Here is a 14,380-nt window from a genome sequence, read left to right on the forward strand (position 1 = left end):
AGGAGGATGCTCCTGGGCAGCAGGGGATGCTGGGTGCAGCTCTGAGCTCTCACTTAGCATCTGTACTGAACTGCATGCAGGTGGCTCCGTCTGAAGGCTCAGATGATTGAGAAGAGATCCAAGCTGGGAGAATCCCAGACGCTCCAGCAGTTCAGTCGTGACGTGGATGAAATAGAAGCTTGGATCAGTGAGAAGCTCCAAACTGCCAGTGATGAATCCTATAAGGACCCCACAAATATCCAGGTGAATGTGGCTCTTGGCTCAGAACTCAGAGTATAATCTTCAGCCTTGCAAAGCATGCTCTGGTTTGAAGAACAGGCTCAGGAACAAAAGAATAAGGCACAGTGTTGGATGTGGTCTCTGGCTAACAAGGAGGAAATGGAATTTGCATTATGCATGAAAGGAGACCCAAAATAGAGCTCACTTGGCAATTATGGATGCATATAATTAATGAGATGTGATATCTGCAGCAGCAACTTGCTGCTACAGAAAGCCCTGAGCAGCCTTTCTGCCTGTCTGCCAGTATCTAGGTCATCACATAAGGAAATGGAGTTCTTGGGTCTCATCCCTGCCTCCTGTTCTGAAATGTGAAGTCTCTTTTATTTCTCAGTATTAAGGAACAATTGAAGTTACCTCTTGTGTTTTAGTACTGGTTTATGAAGTAGTATGAATGCACTCAACTGCTTCTCTCAATCTGTTTTGTAGCTTTCCAAACTGCTGGTAAGTAGTTTGGACTAGCCCTGGTATGTGACCCTTTCTCTGTCTTAGCTTGTGTGTGAGCAGAGGGCCTGGCTGCAGTCTTGCTCCATCCATCAGCTCCTGCAGTCGCTTTGTTCTCTCTTAGTTGCTGACCTGGTGCAGGTCCAGCTGCTGCTGATCCTCATGTCCTGGTTGTGGCTTCTGGTTAATGCCTGCTCAGCACCATCAGTTCTTTGTTTTGCAGGCGTTCTGCATGAGCTGTTTCATTTGTGGTGCTGCTGAGGGAGTCTGGAGGTGGTTCAGAAGTTAGCCCACAGGGAAATGGGTTCCTGTCCCCCTTTTTCAGAAACTGGGCTGCTGGGCCTGGCATCCTCCTGTCTGGATCCTCACTGGTGATGATTTAACACACGGCTTAATGCCAGCTTTGTGAGCTTGTGTGTAGAGGCAAATGCTGAAGAGGGAGGATGCAGTTAAAGGACAGCCCTGGGTGGCTTAGTTCTTGCAGCAGTAGCGTAAAGAACACTCCAGAAAGGTCTGTGCAGATGGGAAGCTGAGAGGGCCTGTAAGAATCCAAGCAGTGGAATGAAAATAAGGATATACAGGAGAGAAAACAAAGAAGGGGGAAGCTGAGAGAGGGAAGAGTCCTCCTTTGTCACTGGAGCTTCTGGTGCATGTTTTTCATTAAAATAATAGTAAATAGCATTAACCACAAAGAGTTTGTCTGGGGTTTGCTCTTGTGGCACTTGTACAGATAGGAGACTGGCAGCTTCGCACTTGACTTGGAGATGTTGGCAAATGTGGCCTGGAAGCAGGCAGGATGGAAGCTCCCAAAATCAAGCAGTTCATGCAGAATCTCTCATGCCAGCTCTGGAGTATTTCCCATCCTTCGTTTTCAGCCTAACGCCGCCTTCCATCCCACCCTCCCAGGACCCTGCACCCCCATGTCCAGTGGCACTTCCAGCCCATCCCTGTGAACTCTGTCTTGTCACTGTTGTGCTGTTGTCCCCTTGCTGGCAGGGGGGTGGTGTGTAGCTGAGAGCTGCACACTGCCTCCCACAGCAAGGCTCCTGTTGTTCTCATGGTGCTCTCCACGCAGCAGAGGGGAACTGTGACTAATTCAGCTCTGGGTGCAGAGGGCTCTGGGTGACTAATACCAGGGCTGTGCAGAAAGCAGGTAGCTGCAGCAGAGATTAGGGAGGAAAATAGAAATTGGGAGAGGGAGGGGAGAAAACAGCTGCAAAACTTGGGGGAAGGGGAGTGGGAAAGGCGCAGGGATACAGACAGAGGGGGTGGTCAGAGCAGAAAGGAGGAGGATCTGCTGCACCAGGGTGTGTGCAGCTGCTGCCTTTCAGGGGGGAACATGAGAAAGCTTCACTTGAGTAACAGCTGAGCTCAGTGCAAGGATCCCAGGCTCTGTGAAGTGCAGAAGATGCTGAGAGCTGCACCCAGCTCAGTGCTGCTGGGTTACAGCCTGGCAAGCCCCTGTCAGAGTGAGCTGGGGGCCATCCCAGCCGAGAGGGACCCTCCTTAGGCTATGGCCAGACCTCTGTGCTGTCCTCTCAGCCCATGAAAACAACCAAGCAGCACTTAGGCCAAGCTGTAACCCTGCTCTCACTGTGTCCAGAGCAAGCACCAGAAGCACCAAGCCTTCGAGGCAGAGCTGCACGCCAACGCCGAGCGCATCCGCGGCGTCATCGACATGGGGAACTCCCTGATCCAGAGGGGCGCCTGCGCCGGCAGCGAGGACGCCGTCAAGGTGGGCACCAGCCCCCCTCAAGCTGTCCAAGGGAGCAGGGGGCCCAGGAGCAAGCCTGGCTCTGCAGAAACTCTGCCCTTGCAGCAGAGGTCAGGGCACTCACTCTACTGCCTGCTTGTGGGTGAGAAGTTTCCCAGCCCTGTGACCAGGCGGTGGGAGTGCAGCTGGTGGCAGCTGGGCAGCAGGAGGCAGGGACTGTGGAATCTGCACACCTGCAGTCCACAGCCAAGCTTGCAGCAGGCTGTGGGTTTGCACCCATCAGAGGCTGCCTCTGGCCTGCAGCATTCCCCTCTCTCTCCCAGGCTCGGCTGGCTGCCCTGGCTGACCAGTGGCAGTTCCTGGTGCAGAAGTCGGCAGAGAAGAGTCAGAAACTGAAAGAAGCAAACAAGCAGCAGAACTTCAATACCGGGATCAAGGACTTTGATTTCTGGCTCTCAGAGGTAGCTGGGATGGAGATTATTTACCTGCAGGACTTGGGGGTTCCAATTTTAGATGCCCTTTGCTGGTGCTGGATTCCACCTTTGCCCAAGTCTAGATTTAGTCTGAACAAATTTTTATTGTGACTGAATCTTGTCAAAGCTTTTTGCTCTTACTTAGTAAGGTGAGAAGGGGCATCTCTGCAGAGCACCTGCTAGGGGTCAAGCAGTGGTGAGGCTCAGGATCATCCTCGCTGCAGAAAACTGAGCAGGGATTTCACTTGCAGTTTTTTAAAGATGGTTTTTCAATGGTTTTGTGAAAACAGCTCCTCCTCCACCCCCTTTTTCTTTCCTCACTCCCAGGTGGAGGCTTTGTTGGCATCTGAAGATTATGGGAAGGACTTGGCATCAGTTAACAACCTTCTGAAGAAGCACCAGCTGCTGGAGGCTGACATATCAGCTCATGAGGTATTGCCTTCCCTGCTGCTGCTGGAGGGGGATCCCCAGTGACCAGCAAGCCCTGCCGCAGCAGTGCGCTTGCAGCAGCAGCTGAGCACAAGCACAGGGAAGGTGCAGGCAGCTCACAGCCTTTCCCCACGTCCCCAGGACCGCCTGAAGGACCTGAACAGCCAAGCTGACAGCCTGATGACCAGCAGTGCCTTCGACACCTCGCAGGTGAAGGACAAGCGCGAGGCCATCAATGGTCGCTTCCAGCGCATCAAGGGCATGGCCGCAGCGCGCAGGGCGAAGCTCAACGAGTCCCATCGCCTGCACCAGTTCTTCAGGGACATGGATGATGAGGAGTCCTGGATCAAGTGCGTGCCTGGCAGCTGGGGGCTTTGTTCTGTGCCTTCTTCCCGGCCAGGGTCTGCTCTCCAGACAGGGGAAGCTCACCCAGATGCATTCAGCAGCGGCTTGGGAGTGGCTCCTTAGCTGCAGCTTTCTTTGGCCAAAGCCCAAGAAGGGAAGCTCTGCACTGAAAAGCACTGCTGTGCAGAGCTGGGCCAGGTAGCTCAGAGCAGACTCCAGTCTTTTGGGGAACATTCCCAGCTCCCTTCCAGGCTGATGCTGTTGCTCTGGCCAGCTGTGGGAGGGGGCAAAGCAGTGAGGCTGAGGGAAATCAGTTCCAGTTAGAGTCCTCTCATGCCCCTAAGCACTGGGCAGCAGCAGGTAAACTTTACAAAAGGTTTCTATCCCCTTGGAAAACAGCACAGAGAGCCTCTGTCCTTCAGGGAGAGGTGACAGCCCCTCTGTCCCCTTCATTCCTTCCCCAGCACTCCACCCCTGAAAGTGCTGCCAGGAGCCGGCTGCTGTTTGCTGGTAGCTCAAGGATTCAGTCCTAACATCCAAGATCTTTGTGCTATGGGCAGCATTGGTTACCTGCAGTCATTCTTCTTGTGTCAGTTTGGCTTAGAGGAGCACTGCTCAGGCTTTGCCTTTCTCCCTTGAATTCAGAGAGAAGAAGCTGTTGGTTAGCTCTGAGGACTATGGCAGAGACCTGACTGGGGTGCAGAACCTCAGGAAGAAGCACAAGCGCTTGGAAGCAGAGCTGGCTGCCCACGAGCCTGCCATCCAGGTAACCTCCCTGCCTGGCACTGCCCTCAGCAGTCAGCTTCCCACTGCTCTGTGGCAAGTGGGACAGTCAGAACCAGAGCCCGGGGGAGGTGCACAAGGGTGAGCTGGAGATGATGCTTTGACTCTCTGCTGCTCTGCAGGGCGTCCTGGACACCGGCAAGAAGCTTTCGGATGACAACACAATTGGGAAGGAGGAGATCCAGCAGAGGCTGGCTCAGTTTGTGGATCACTGGAAGGAGCTGAAGCAGCTGGCAGCTGCTAGGTGTGTGAGGCATGGGTCTGCAACAACCAGTGTCAGACTCACAGTGGCCACTGCTGACTTTCGAGGGTTGGGGCTGTCATCAACAACACAATGGCGTTGCACATGTCCCTGTGACAGGCTCTAGGAAGGCAGGGGGGAGTCCCAGCTGGTGGTGTTCCTCAGTAGCAGGAGTCTCCTGCTGAGCTGTGTGTGGTTGGCCTTTTCTTGCTCCAGTTACAAGCCAGAGAGTTGAAATCTGCTGACTGGAGTCCACTACCAGGATGCTGTTAGGAGAAATCCCTGCTGGTCCTTCAGTAGCTGCAGGCATCGTGGCCTGGTGCATTTCTAGAGCCACAAGCCCTGCAGCCTGCTGAGAGAAGCAGGGTGTGGACAGTCTGTGTGCAGGGTTCAGCCTCTCCATGTTCTGAGGTGGTCTGCTGCTGTAATTTGGGTTTTTGTCAGCAGTGACTTCAACCTTCCCTTTCCCACGCAGGGGGCAGCGCCTGGAGGAGTCTCTGGAGTACCAGCAGTTTGTAGCAAACGTTGAGGAAGAAGAAGCCTGGATCAATGAAAAGATGACACTGGTGGCCAGTGAGGATTATGGGGACACCCTTGCAGCCATCCAGGTATGAAGAAAGTTGTCAGATCTCTGTTGTCCTTGTGGTGGTGTTACTGGTTAGAGCTTCAGGAACCCTTCCTTTAGCTGACTTCCCAGCTGAGAGGTTGTTGCTGGGAGTTTTGAAAGCCTACACTGGAAACAAAGTCAAGTTTAGAAAAGCATCCCCAGTCTGCTGCTCCTGAGGAAATAACCTGCAGTATGGTGCAGCTCTGCACCCCCTCCCTGCTGGACAGTCCTGGTTGAATCAAGTGGCTGAAGTCTTGGAAAGTGAGAGCAGTGTCCCTTGTCCACAGGGAAACAGGAGACTGTTCCAGGCAGCTGAGCCTGCCAATGTCAGAAGGTTGTGTTAGTTTAGAACAAGAAGTCATTGGGCTGTGATTTGGTTTCTAACCCATGATGAGAAATGACTCTTCAAGTGCCTGTGTCCTGCTTCAGGGCCTGCTGAAGAAGCATGAAGCCTTTGAGACTGATTTCACCGTGCACAAGGACAGAGTGAATGACGTCTGTGCCAATGGGGAGGAGCTCATCAAAAAGGTGAGCCAGGGCCAGCCAGGACACTTCCATGTGAAAGGCATTCTGCAGAGAGCTCTCACTCTTTGTGTCTCTTAGCTGCTTTCAAAGCTGTTTCTTGGACAGCTGAAGCCCAGCTTGCTGGGTGCCTCAGAAGCCCTTAAGTTCATGGGATGTGCTCTTGTGTTCTTCTGCCATGCAGAACAATCACCACGAGGAGAACATCACTGCCAAGATGAAGGGCCTCAGAGGGAAGGTGTCAGATCTGGAGAAAGCAGCAGCTCAGAGGAAAGCCAAACTGGATGAGAACTCTGCCTTCCTCCAGTTCAACTGGAAAGCAGATGTGGTGGAGTCATGGATAGGTAAGTCCTGGAGCACAGAACTCCCAGGGACACCAAAATACTCCCTCAGGTCAAAAGACCTCGGATGGCTTCTCACTTGCTGTGGTCATGAGCAGGCCTAAACCCAAAGCAAACAGCAGTGCTGTGCCTGATTGATGCTTTGGGGGTAACCTGGCTGAGAGCAGGGGGAATGGTTGAGGCACTGACGTGGCCATTTCCCTGGCTCTGCTCCATTTCCAGGTGAGAAGGAGAACAGCCTGAAGACAGACGACTACGGGCGCGACCTCTCCTCTGTGCAGACACTGCTCACCAAGCAGGTCAGTGCTAGTGCACCTCCCACCCCAGGAGTGGTGGAGGGGTGAAGTCTTCTCCAAGTGGATTCTTATCCAGTCCACAAGAATCTGGTAGATACGTTTGAAATGTACACAGGAGGTTGGAATGGTTGCATCAGAATACAACCCAAGACTTTGCTTTTCTTTCAATGCTTCAGGAAACTTTCGATGCTGGGCTTCAGGCCTTCCAGCAGGAAGGAATTGCAAACATCACTGCTCTGAAGGACCAGCTCCTGGCAGCCAAACATATCCAGTCAAAGGCCATCGAGGCTCGGCACGCGGCGCTGATGAAGCGCTGGAACCAGCTGCTCGCCAACTCTGCTGCCAGGAAAAAGAAACTCTTGGAGGCTCAGGAGCACTTCAGAAAGGTGAGAGGCCAAGCCACAGGCCTACAAAACCCTGGCTGTTCTCTTTGGGGAAAATCCAAACCTCGCAACACTTGCAGCTCTGCCGCTTTTGCCTTGGCAGCTGCTGCTGTGCAGGTCCTGGAGACCTCTCGCAAGAGAGAAGTGCTGAAGGCAGACTCAGAGGTGTTGGCTCGGCTCAGCTCTCACAGGCTGCTCGCCTTACTGCAGAGCTGACCTGGACTCTTTCCTCTCTGCAGGTGGAGGATCTGTTCCTGACTTTTGCAAAGAAGGCATCAGCCTTTAACAGTTGGTTTGAGAATGCTGAGGAGGATTTGACTGACCCTGTGCGCTGCAACTCATTGGAAGAGATCAAAGCGCTGCGGGAAGCTCACGATGCCTTCCGCTCCTCCCTGAGCTCTGCCCAGGCTGACTTCAACCAGCTGGCAGAGCTGGATCGCCAGATCAAGAGCTTCCGGGTGGCCTCCAACCCTTACACCTGGTTTACAATGGAGGCTCTTGAAGAAACCTGGAGGAACCTGCAGAAAATTATCAAGGCAAGTTGGAGAGGTCCTTCATGTGGCTTACAACTTCCCAAGCCCTCCCTGGAGGTTGTGCTCCAAGCTAACCAGTACCAGAGTTTGTCACTGCCAGAGGGAAATGCCTCCAACCTTGTGAGAGGAGAACTTCCATCAGCTGTAAACCTTTGCTGTTGTGGGTTGCTTTCCTGGTGTCTCAGTTGTGTTCTCTCCAAAGCCAGACCAACTGCACCTGGGCTCCTGACTGCACACAGCTTTAGTGTCCCTGGGAGCATCAGGGGAGCTGCTGGGCCAGTCCCAGGGCTCAAGACTGAGGTCCTGCGTCATCTTGGCTGTCTAGGCAGCAGGACACTGAATGCTCAGTCTGGTTGTGAGCCTCAGAACTGGGCTGGGGCTCACAGCTGGTGATTGCTGGCTGTTGCAGAGCAGTCACAGCCCTCTGAGATGTGTTCTGTGCCCTTGCCAGGAGCGAGAGCTGGAGCTGCAGAAGGAGCAGCGAAGGCAGGAGGAAAACGACAAACTGCGGCAGGAGTTTGCCCAGCACGCCAACGCCTTCCACCAGTGGATCCAGGAGACCAGGTAGAGTTTGTCTGCCCAGGAGCTGCCCCTAGAGACTTCCTCAGCTGATACTTCTGTCCATCCTCCATCTTTGTGGTCTAGGTTGTAAATGTCTCCTGCTAAAAACAGCCCCTTGGGGCTTGCTGGTTTCCTGCAGCTGGGGTTGGAGGGATCCCTATTAGCCACAGGGAAGCCCTGGAGCACCAGCTCCAGAAAAGTTCCTGCTTCTGGATTCATTTGTCCTGCAGTAATGGCAGTTACCCATGGCTTCACTCCTCAGTGATTCCTGAACTAGTCTGCAGCACAAGTGAGGGGTGGGCAACAAATGGCTTGAAGGAGGCTCATGTGCTGGTGGCTTTCTGTTAACCTCCCTCTGCACTGAGCAGTGGATTGGAAATCTCCCTGGAGCTTCCATAGAGAGAGGAGCTGCAAACCAGCTTAAGACCAGTTTGTGATGACTCCCCTAGGGTGCTGTCTGGTGTCCTTGCCTAGGGAGAGGGGGCAGAGGTTTAACAGCTGCATTAGAAATAACTGATCTGAAGGTGGGGAGTTGCAGGGAGCTGGAGAGCACATCCCCAGCTGTGCTCAGGTGGGGCTGCAGCTCGGCCCCTGGCTGTCATATCAGGAGGTGAGTTCCATGCTCAGATTCCTGTGGTCCTCTCTCTCTGCTCACAAATAGTTCTCTGTGTGTCTTCATGAAACAGTGAAATATGGTTCTAACTTCCTGATGTTTGCTTCCCACCCAAATCTCTGTCCCTCTCCTACTGTCTTGTCTCTGTCCTGCTGCCTGATGTTTGGACCTTCACATTCCCCAGGACTTACCTGCTAGATGGGTTCGTATTGAATTTTATATCTTCAAAGTGTGCTCTGCTGTCCTCGTTACTTCAGCCTCCTTGTCCTTGGAAAGAGCAATCTGTGGCTGAGGTGCACAGGATAGGGAACAGGGTTTGGAGTGGGTTAAGTAGAAACCAGTGGGAACTAACAATTCCCAGGCTAAGGGCAGAAGCAATTCATCATGGGCAGGCCATGGTGGTCCCAACTTTAGCTCTTGCTCTCTCTGAGCATTGCTCATCTGGTGCGTTGTGTGAGAACGTGGGACAGGCTGCCAGTCCTGGCTTTCCAGCAGAGACTTTCCCACCCTCACTGTTCACAGAACAATTCAAGCTCCAAAGTACTGACTGTTTCCATAGGGAGAAGGGAAGGTTGCTGTGGAGAGGCTTTCCTGAAATGATTTCTCTTAAAGCTCTTCTGTTACGCACACAAGAGCTGCCTGGGCTTGATCTGCCTGAACCCAGAACTGGCCTGGCTCTGCCAGCACCTCAGGGGCAGGTGTCAGGCCATGGGGGCAGCTCCTGGTGAGGATGCACCTGGCATTTGTCAAGAAGTGGAAAAGAAATAATCAGATCTTTAACATTAGTCTGCAGCCTGCCAGCCCTCTCCAAGGGTCCATTTACATTTCTTCATGGGAAGTCTGCAGCACCTGGGAGGCTTCCTCATGAGCCCTGCTGTAAAGTGCTGCAGAGTTAGCAGAGCCTGGGGCTGAGGGCTGGGGAGCAGGCAGGGCCCAGCTCCCTGAGGAGGTCCTCTGGCTTCTGGAGATCAAAGGGTGGGCTCAGGGGGTGCTTCTCACAGGCAGCTGCTGCTACTGGCTCTGCAACAAGCTGTGTGTGCTGCTCCTTCTGGCAGGTAATGACCTGCCTCGGGTTTGCTGTGGGACTGGGCAGGGCTTTCCTGGAGCCCTGTTGTGAGGCAGTGCCATGGCTCAGTGCTGGTGCCCGTGGCGGGCAGGCAGAGCTGGGGAATCACCACCCAGGCTCTTGGGGAGTAAATCACCAGAGGGCTGCTGAGTTGCCCAGCAGTTTGTCCCTCGTTGTGCCTGAGGGAATGGAGCTGGGAGGTGCTGACTCTCCTGCACCCCTCGGCAAGAGGGCAGACAGAGGCTCCAGAGCCGAGCTGCCTGTGTGCCCCATGCCTTGCAGGGTGCCATGGCTGCCCCTGTGCCTTGTGCTTAAAGAACCTGCAGAGGAGTGAAGTGCCAGACTCAGCTCCTCCTGAGACTGGCACAAATCACAGCAAAGGGTCTGTGTGTGTGCAGCCAGCAGCAGGACCTTTTCCCCTTGTTCAGTACCTGCTTGTGCTTGCTGCGAGGTGCTGCTGGCCAGAGCGTGGCTCCGCTGGAGGCTGGGGGTGTTCTCTGCCCTCTTCTCTTCCTGCCCCTGGCACTCACCTGCTCTCTTTCCTTTGCCTAGCATAGCCTACCGCCGGGTCATTCGTGTCTATCAGTATGAAGTTGGGGATGATCTGTCTGGAAGGTTTTTCCTCTTATTTTCTTACCTCACCTGGTTTTCCAATGCACCTTTTAACTCCAGGCATTGCTTCCTTCCAACTAACCCTCACGGCTTAGAGAAGCTCAGAGGTTTGTGTCCCTGATGACTCTCCATAGCTGGTACCCAGCTTCCTGCTCAGGGTCCTGGGTGTGCACTTCACCTCCCCAGACATGCACTGGACCTGAGCCGCAGCCCTCTGGTGAAGCACCCAGAGGTCTGGTGTGTTCCTTGCTGCAGTGACTCAGCTCTTGGAAGCCCTCTCAAGAAGCTTAAAAGCATGCAGGGATAGGCTGCAGTGGGGGTGAAAGCTCAGTTTGGTGACTTAGAAAACAGGGCCTTGACTTTGCAGGGACTTGAGCAGCACAGAGAAGAGAGGAGAGCCCAGCCCAGCCTTGCTGTCTGTGCACGGGCTGCTGAGGAGGGGCTGTCACCAGCTCTTGGGAGGACAGATTCTGAATCATGCTGCTGCTTAAAGCTAGCTTAGGGTCTGGGGTGAAAGCAGCATCCAGAGACATTCACAGCTAGTGCACAGGAAGATCTTGGGAGACCATCACCACAGTGGTGATCTTTATATGCTACCCAAAAGCTCAGTAGCAACCAGACTGGGTGAAGAGGCTGTGCCTTGGTTTCTCTGGGCACAGGATGGGAGAGGTGGGGTGGGAAAGGCAACTCTGCACCAGCCACTGCTCTCCAGGAGAGGCCTGCAGTTCCTGCAGAGATTGTGCCAGGTTAAGATTACTTCTAAACCCCCTCCTTGACCCCCCTGTAACACCTCTGTAAGCTCCTGCCCCTTGCTGACTTGAGCCCCTCTCCAGAGTCACCCCTGGTGTGTGTGTGCTGGGCACGGGGGGTCTGCCCTGGCTCCTAAGGTGGAGTGGGCACTGCGGGGCTGGCATGGTGTGTGGCTGCTGCTGGTTGTGTTGCCTTTCAGTGGGGCTAGAAATTAACTGCACAGACAACTAAGGAGAAACCAGATGTGGACCTGTCAGCCTGAAACGGGGTGAGGCAGAACAAACCCATACAGTGCTGAAACGCCCAAGGGAGAGCAGTCCTGCTCTGAGGACCTTTATTGCAAGGAAGGAGTTAATTTCAAGCCCCAGCTGCCACCTTCCTGGGCTCAGGGCATTTTCTCACTGTGGCTCTGTGTTTAGGTCCTGTATGGTGGAGGAGTCAGGAACTCTGGAGTCGCAGCTGGAAGCTACTAAAGTAAGCAATGTTTGCCTCCCTCCTGCTGAGGGATCTTTCCCAGCTGCTGACCTGGGAACATAGGGTGGGAGTGGAAATGGCAAAATCCTAATGGATTTTACATCTTTTGAGTACCAAGCAGACTTTTGGGGCTGTTATGGATCTGGTCTCTGTCACAAGCCCTACCCAGCGCTGCTGTCCTGGTTGTGCGGGAGGGGCCAGGATGCTCTCAGTGTGTTCCCTATCAGGGGCTTTGTCTCAAGGTTTGCCAGCCCTGATGGTTTGCAGTGGTGCACAAGGAGGATGCTGTTTTACAGCTTAGTTCCAGCAGAAGTCAAACCCTTCCTCCCCTGCCAGCCTCCGTTGTGTTCAGGGGTTTTTGCTGTCCTTAATCTCCTTCCCGTCACTGCCTCCCGCAGCGCAAGCACCAGGAGATCCGAGCGATGCGCAGCCAGCTGAAGAAGATTGAGGACCTTGGAGCTGCCATGGAGGAGGCTCTCATCCTGGACAACAAATACACTGAGCACAGCACCGTGGGGCTGGCACAGCAGTGGGACCAGCTGGACCAGCTGGGCATGAGGATGCAGCACAACCTGGAGCAGCAGATCCAGGCTCGGTAGTGCCCTGCACAGCACAGATGTGGCTGGGGGGGAAAGGCAGCAGCCACAGCTGCCCATGTGAGAAGAGCCCCTGCAGGGTTTATGCTCCTGCCCATCTTCTGTGCTCTGATGGGTGCAGTGAGCTTCTAAACCACAACCACCCCTTGGCTCTCCTCAGAGGGATGAAGAGGGCAGGTTTGGATGTAGTTGCTGTTGGCCATTAGCAGTGATGAGATCTCAGGGGACTGACGACTCTGCTGGGCTCTGCTGTGTGGTTTGCTCACTTGGCCTCACCTCCTGATGCAGACCTGGCTTGGGGCAGGTGGACTCCAGCAGAGCTCTGGGGTTAGGAACTGCTCACAAGCTTTGCTTTTTCCTTTCCAGAAACACAACTGGAGTCACAGAGGAGGCCCTGAAGGAATTCAGCATGATGTTCAAGTGAGTGCAGGGGAAGGCTGCCAGCAGTGCTCCCAAGATTGCTGCCATGGTGATGGCTGCTGCCTGTGGCCTTCCCTGACCTCTGTGTGGCTCCTTTGCTCCCTGCCTGGGACCCCTGCTGCTGGCTCAGCCATGCCAGAGCCTCTCCTGGGCAGCTTCCTCTGGGCACAGGGGAGTAGCAGCTGGGAGTGCCAGTGAATGCCAGCTGGGAGCAGAGCCCATGTTGGGATCTTTTTAAGCAAAGAACTTCTGCTTGCTTCTTGTGTGTGTGAGAGAGCGAGCTGTGCCCTGGCCCAGGCTCCTGTGCCCAGGACAGGGGCTACCTGTCATCCTCTCTTGTTTCCAGCCCCTTTGGTAGCTTTCGGTGCTCAGCAGCTGGCAGGTACCACTGGGGGCTTGGTTTTGTTTTCGCAGGCACTTTGACAAGGACAAGTCTGGGCGGCTCAACCACCAGGAGTTCAAGTCGTGCTTGCGCTCCCTCGGCTACGACCTGCCCATGGTTGAGGAAGGGGAGCCGGACCCGGAGTTCGAGTCCATTCTCGACACCGTAGATCCCAACAGGTACAGGAGCTGCACCTTTTCTTTTTGTGTGGGAGGTGGCTGGAAGGACTCTGGTGCCGAGAGCTGCGCTGCTGTCGCGGAGAGCTGTGGTCGCTTCCACAGCACTTCCTTTACGAGAGCAGGGAGGGGAGGAGGAGGTCGCCTCAGGTGAGCCGGCGCGGAGCACCGCAGCCCCTGCGCGGGCGGCGCTCTGACGGCGCGCTGCCCGCAGGGACGGGCATGTCTCGCTGCAGGAGTACATGGCCTTCATGATCAGCAGGGAGACTGAGAACGTCAAGTCCAGCGAGGAGATCGAGAGCGCCTTCCGCGCCCTCAGCTCCGAGGGGAAGCCCTACGTGACCAAGGAGGAGCTCTACCAGGTGAGCAGTGGGGAGGAGCAGAGGGAGGCCATTACCACACACCAGTACAGACTGCTTGGAGGTGGTGGCACAGCACTGGGCTCAGTTCTGAACCTGCCCAGGGTGTGCTCTGCAGCAAAGGCAGAAATGATGCTGACAGCCCTGCCCAGCTGCTTCCATAGCTGTGCAGAGGAAGAGCTACAGCTGCCGAGGAGCTGCTCGGAGCCTGGAGAGGGAGGCCGCTGGCTCTGCCTCTCCTCAGAGCCCCAGCTCTGCATTCACCACCTGCAGAGCAGAGGGAGGTTTCTCCAGCAGTGGTGCAGAGGTTCAGATGCTGCACACCTGCAGCACAGGTTGCTCCTGCCTGAGCCCCTGCAGCTGCACCAGTTCCCTGCTGTCCCCTTTCTGGTGAGAAGGCTCGGGTGACACCTCCCAGCCTCTAACCACCTAGTGCCAGCCGACAGAGCACTCCCATGCTGAGCACAGTTCTGCTGCTCCAGCCTCTCCCTGAGCCCTGGGGATGGGCAAGCTGCTGGTGGGTGCCCAGCTGCAGCTAGCCCTGGGGATGGGCAAGCTGCTGGTGGGTGCCCAGCTGCAGCTGCCCCTCTCTGTCTTCCAGAACCTGACCCGGGAGCAGGCTGACTACTGCATTTCCCACATGAAGCCCTACATGGACGGCAAGGGCAGGGAGCTGCCCTCTGCCTACGACTACGTCGAGTTCACTCGCTCGCTCTTCGTGAACTGACTGCACCCAGTGCCAGGAGGGGCAAGAACAGGCTCCCCTCTGACTGCAGCTCTGCATGTGTCTGTGTGCTCTACAGTAATCCATGGTACTTCATGATGTAACCTTAAAACTGCTTAGCTGGAAACTTAGGGAAAACAAATATCTTGCAGTGTGCTTCAATAAAGTTCCTGGTCAAACCACAGCCCCTGGTGTTTAATGGCTAAGAGCAGAGCTCACTGAGCTGGCTGAGCCTCCAGCTGCTCCTGGCCAGCACTCAG

General features: G+C 54.9%; 1 protein-coding gene across 1 annotated transcript in view; it reads left to right on the forward strand.

Annotated features, from left to right (window-relative positions):
* Window positions 1–14,296, forward strand: part of SPTAN1 (spectrin alpha, non-erythrocytic 1) — a 41,234-nt gene extending 26,938 nt beyond the window's left edge. Inside the window, exons 36-57 of the mRNA XM_009896178.2 lie at window positions 81–243; window positions 706–720; window positions 2,324–2,455; window positions 2,758–2,895; window positions 3,235–3,339; window positions 3,478–3,686; window positions 4,327–4,447; window positions 4,587–4,708; window positions 5,181–5,313; window positions 5,742–5,840; window positions 6,019–6,178; window positions 6,398–6,474; window positions 6,648–6,857; window positions 7,094–7,390; window positions 7,839–7,951; window positions 8,746–8,763; window positions 11,409–11,463; window positions 11,862–12,058; window positions 12,426–12,479; window positions 12,894–13,040; window positions 13,252–13,399; window positions 13,998–14,296. Coding sequence (XP_009894480.2) covers window positions 81–243; window positions 706–720; window positions 2,324–2,455; window positions 2,758–2,895; window positions 3,235–3,339; window positions 3,478–3,686; window positions 4,327–4,447; window positions 4,587–4,708; window positions 5,181–5,313; window positions 5,742–5,840; window positions 6,019–6,178; window positions 6,398–6,474; window positions 6,648–6,857; window positions 7,094–7,390; window positions 7,839–7,951; window positions 8,746–8,763; window positions 11,409–11,463; window positions 11,862–12,058; window positions 12,426–12,479; window positions 12,894–13,040; window positions 13,252–13,399; window positions 13,998–14,123 — 2,839 coding nt within the window. The 3' untranslated portion in view covers window positions 14,124–14,296. The remainder of the gene's footprint in view (window positions 1–80; window positions 244–705; window positions 721–2,323; window positions 2,456–2,757; window positions 2,896–3,234; window positions 3,340–3,477; window positions 3,687–4,326; window positions 4,448–4,586; window positions 4,709–5,180; window positions 5,314–5,741; window positions 5,841–6,018; window positions 6,179–6,397; window positions 6,475–6,647; window positions 6,858–7,093; window positions 7,391–7,838; window positions 7,952–8,745; window positions 8,764–11,408; window positions 11,464–11,861; window positions 12,059–12,425; window positions 12,480–12,893; window positions 13,041–13,251; window positions 13,400–13,997) is intronic.
* Window positions 14,297–14,380: the final 84 nt, after the last annotated feature.

This window comes from Dryobates pubescens, chromosome 29, assembly GCF_014839835.1.
Source record: "Dryobates pubescens isolate bDryPub1 chromosome 29, bDryPub1.pri, whole genome shotgun sequence".
Classification (NCBI taxonomy): Eukaryota; Metazoa; Chordata; class Aves; order Piciformes; family Picidae; genus Dryobates; species Dryobates pubescens.